The sequence below is a fragment of the Seriola lalandi genome, unplaced genomic scaffold (genome assembly GCF_002814215.2).
Source record: "Seriola lalandi dorsalis isolate HSWRI2012SDOR001 ecotype SW California unplaced genomic scaffold, Sedor1 jcf7180002053818, whole genome shotgun sequence".
NCBI classification, from domain to species: Eukaryota; Metazoa; Chordata; class Actinopteri; order Carangiformes; family Carangidae; genus Seriola; species Seriola lalandi.
Genome location: NW_019524371.1, coordinates 1 through 4,345, shown reverse-complemented (window position 1 = coordinate 4,345; position 4,345 = coordinate 1). Strand labels below are relative to the sequence as shown.

Sequence of the window (4,345 nt, the reverse complement as noted above, 5' to 3'; positions counted from 1 at the left end):
TTTGATGTATATATTATCGGGGTTTTCTCAAAGCTGCGGGACGAGTTACGCGCCGAAATTTGGCGGAAGAATAATAAACCCGAAACAGAATATTAATAGATGCCCCGAGGCACTCCTCTCAGCTATTCTAGCTGTAGAGGAGTGCCTCGGAGCTGAGCACCCGTGGCACTAATAAATAGATAAGAATTCTGTTACTGAAGGTTATGTTTATTTATTTATTTATTTTTATCTAATCTTTGCTTCTTCTCAACTTGTGAAGTAAGGTACATATTACTTCATATTTCAAAAGTATCTATATCAAACATTCATAAAAGTAATTTTGTAAGTCTAAAAATGTTGAATAAGACTGAAATTTTGTTGTTTTTTCCTCAGATGAACAAGACTGCATTTCACCAACAATCCCCAATGGATATAACAGTAAAAACTCAACTTGGTATAAGAACGAAAGCGTATTAAGGACAAAATGTAACAACGGATATGAACACAAAGACCGAGTCACAACAGCCAAATGTGTAGATGGAAACTGGTTGTCTTTGCCCATCTGTCAGAGTAAGTCTGGCAGATATGTTAATTGAGAAACAAAAAAGGAAAAAAAAACAGTTCATAGGTTTCCATGTCTAAATCCTGAACCAGGTTCATCATCTGCAACAACCAAGTAGTTATTCATAGGGACAGCTTCTCCTGTTCCTCTTCATGATTTGTTTTCTTATTTACAGAAAGTACCACTGCATGTGGCCAGCCCCCTAAAGTCCCCCATGCTGTAATAATTCATCAGAGATACCAGGAGGTTTTTCCTGCAGATTCAGAAGTGCTGTATAAATGTGAAGATGGATACGCTACAGAGGAAGCATCCAGCAGCAAGTCCATCTATTGCATAGCTGGGAACTGGGATGAAGTCCCAACATGCAGTAAGTGGACAATGTGCTGAGATATGCAGGGATGAAAATAACATTTATGAATTGGTATTAAAGTGGATATTATCAATATTTATATATTAGCAATGGATCACATGACATAAAAGCATGATGGGAAAATGATTAACCATTATGGAAGAAATGCACAAAAACAACAAGGTGGTATGATAACTAACCATAACTAATAAGTGGTGTGTTCACTGTCTCTTATAGGATATTCTAGCAGGTCTGGATCAAATACAAAAGAGAGTCAAACTCAAATCCGAAGTAAATAACTTAATTTCTCCTTATACATTATATGTACAAGTTAATATCTCAACCAACAAGAAACCTTTTTGTTTTTTCTATTTCAGTCAGCAACTGTGGAAAACACCCTACCATAGAAAATGGTGACATTGTGAAGACTACTGACATGTTTTTGAGATTCCGCTGCAATAGCTTTTACAGACGAGTGGGTCCAGAGAAAGTGATGTGTGATGCAGATCACACATGGTCAGAAATACCCATGTGCGAAGGTATAAACAAGTCAACCCTACTAACTTTTATTTCAGTGCTCTGTCCACAAGGGTCTGTGTATCTCCTTGTGACTCGATTTTCCACTCAGAAATAGGTATTAAAAAGTAAAAAGGAGTTGTTGTTAAAAATTTAAATTTAACTACTAAGGCAATAATCTTTTTTATGATCAAGAAGGGATGGGAGAAATTTTAAAAAAATTTTATTTCCTATGACAAAAATGAAAATCACCAGACAACAAACAAAAAAAGGCAAGTTAGTCTGAGACAGGTGATACTGATTCTGCCGCATACTCATCACAGGAACGTGCAAAGCTAAAGCGGAAACTACCAGATATTTTAGTGATTTTAAGGCGAATTATGGCTTGAAAACAAAGCAGTATTCTTTCTTGGGTTTATTTATATAGTGTATAGTTTATGAACGTTTAGAGTCACTGCAGACATTATAAGTTTCAAATGATGTTACACACATGTTATATTTTTGGCAGTTTTAGCTTAACAATGTGGATTTCATGAATGTTGCATGCATCTTGGCAACAAATAAAACAGGGAATACAAATTTCTGCAGCAACAAAATCAGTTCTACCAGATAATGCATCTCTACATGAATCAAATGTGGTAATTATTATTTTTTTAATCCATTTCTGCTTAAAAGTGTGAATTTCAAACATCTATCACTCACTTGGTCTGAGGAAGAAAGGGATGTAATATAAAACACCAGGATCCGTGTTGTGACTTTCTGGAGATGCATGAATCAAATTTTGGTTCAATAATATATATATCTTGTCCATTTTATCTCAACAATCTGAATTTAATACATTTAATTTTAATTATGACCTCATAGCTAAAACATGACAGCTGTAATCAGCAGTGTGCCCTTCTCTTGTACTCCAAAAGGACACATCAAATAAGACTGAGGGAGGAATATAACAGCGCTATTGATCAACTTTGACTTGACTGATTGAATCAGATTTCCATTCAAAGGTCCAGTCATTTGGAAATTGCAGAAAAATTTTCTTTAACTGTCTGAAATGAAATTCTTTGTCTAAAAATGTCTAATATCTAAAAACAGAAAAGTGAGAGTTTGCCCCCAGATATGTCCAGATGAAGCATATCAAGAGTGCAACTTCTCAGTCTAATAACTCCTAACGTTCATGAACTACAGACTTTGGATAACTCATCATCATTGATAAACTCCACAAAGAATACTGCATCATTTTAAGCCCATACTGGTGAAAAAAAAAAGTATATTTTGTTACAGGAAATAAAAAAGGAAAATCAAGCGTATTACAGTTTTAAGTTTTGTATTTAAAAATGAAATCAACTAACGGCTTGTTTGTTTTTAAAACCCCGTTTTTTAAAGTAAAATCAAAAGACCAAAATATACATTGACCCAGTAGGTAAAAACTTAACAAAGTGTTGTTCCTTGTGTGCAGCTGCCTTCTGTTCTTTGGACACTACTGAATATCCTGACTTAATACCTGATGGAGTTAAATATATAAAAGATGGTGACAGAGTGGAATTGAAATGTCTGAAAAAACACTGGCGCTGGGTGTCAGATCATTACTCTTTGGTCCAGTGCATTAATCGAAAAGTTAAGTTAACAAAATGTAAGTATCACTTTAAGCTCATTACATTATTATGTTTTTGACAGAAATACAGTCGCATCATGATGAAGCAAGAGAAAAGTGACAAGGTTTAAATATTAGTGTGATCCTTACAGGCTAATAAAGGATTTGATCCCAGGCTCAGCTCTGGTGTACGATTAACCTTAGCCTTAAAGGAATTGTTTTGACATTGTGGGAAATACACTTATTCACTTTCTTTCCAAGTGTTAGATGAGATGATTGACACTGTTTTCATGTCTGTACTCTAATATGTAGCTAGAGCCAGCAGCTAAGTAGCGTAGCTTAGCACAAACACTTTCAACAGGAGGAAACAGCACCTGGGTTTGTCCAAAGGTTTATAAAATCTTCCTCCCTGAACCTCTAAAGCTCTCAATGATCACTTCAATATATTTGTTTGATTCGTACAACAAACAAAGTGTAAAAACAACAACTTGTAGTTATACTGGGATTTATGTGCTGGACTATATTTGGCTGAGATTCTCTGCTGGTTGCCAGGCAACCTCAAGGTGATGACCAGAGAGCTGAAGTCATGACATCATACCTGGGCTAGCGTCTGTTCCCCTATAGCTTCTGAATCTAAATGCTATCTCTCATTTAGCATTTCTTCCATCATTTTCTCTGAAGTGAAGTGTGTTTCTGGGGTTATTATTATTATTATTAGTAGTAGTGGTAGTATTATTAATATTATTATTATTATTATTATTATTATTATTATTATTATTATTATTATTATTATTATTATATTCATGGCTGTGCTTCTATATGATTATTTTTAGGTTGTGGCTATTTCGAAAGAAATACGGTGAGTGTTATTCCTTGCATTTATGATTATGTATTTATAGTATACTTGTTTTTTTGTTTTTTTTATTATTAATGTTTATATAACTATTTATTGTCTTGTGACCAGAACACTTGCTGGGGCTCTATGACCATGTTGTCTTAGGACTTGATCACCACTGACTGAAAACGACTGCCAGCCTGGAAACTTAGTTATGGTGATTTCACACAATGTGTTGAGTTTTTCAGAAACTGTTTCAGGCTTCTCATTTTGATATATGAATCCCTGCATAATGTAGTAGTACATTTTTGTCTGTATTCTCAAAGCCACAAAAATGACTGGTGAATGGCCTGAATAAAATCTCAACACTAATCTGTATAGAATTGTGTTTCTACAGTTTTTTGTGTCATAAAAAAAACAAAACAAAACAAAAACCCTGGTTATCCTGTTCAGGATCACAAGTGGCAGGCGGCTTTCCCAGGTGGACCACATCCTGGACAGGCTATCACTTTG

General features: G+C 34.8%; 1 protein-coding gene across 1 annotated transcript in view; it reads left to right on the top strand.

The window, feature by feature from the left end:
- Window positions 1–4,215, top strand: part of LOC111651839 (complement factor H-related protein 1-like) — a 7,015-nt gene extending 2,800 nt beyond the window's left edge. Inside the window, exons 4-10 of the mRNA XM_023401895.2 lie at window positions 373–549; window positions 717–908; window positions 1,128–1,181; window positions 1,268–1,429; window positions 2,863–3,036; window positions 3,831–3,856; window positions 3,962–4,215. Of these exons, the coding sequence (XP_023257663.1) occupies window positions 373–549; window positions 717–908; window positions 1,128–1,181; window positions 1,268–1,429; window positions 2,863–3,036; window positions 3,831–3,856; window positions 3,962–3,997 (821 nt within the window). The 3' untranslated portion in view covers window positions 3,998–4,215. The remainder of the gene's footprint in view (window positions 1–372; window positions 550–716; window positions 909–1,127; window positions 1,182–1,267; window positions 1,430–2,862; window positions 3,037–3,830; window positions 3,857–3,961) is intronic.
- The last annotated feature ends 130 nt before the right edge of the window (window positions 4,216–4,345 follow it).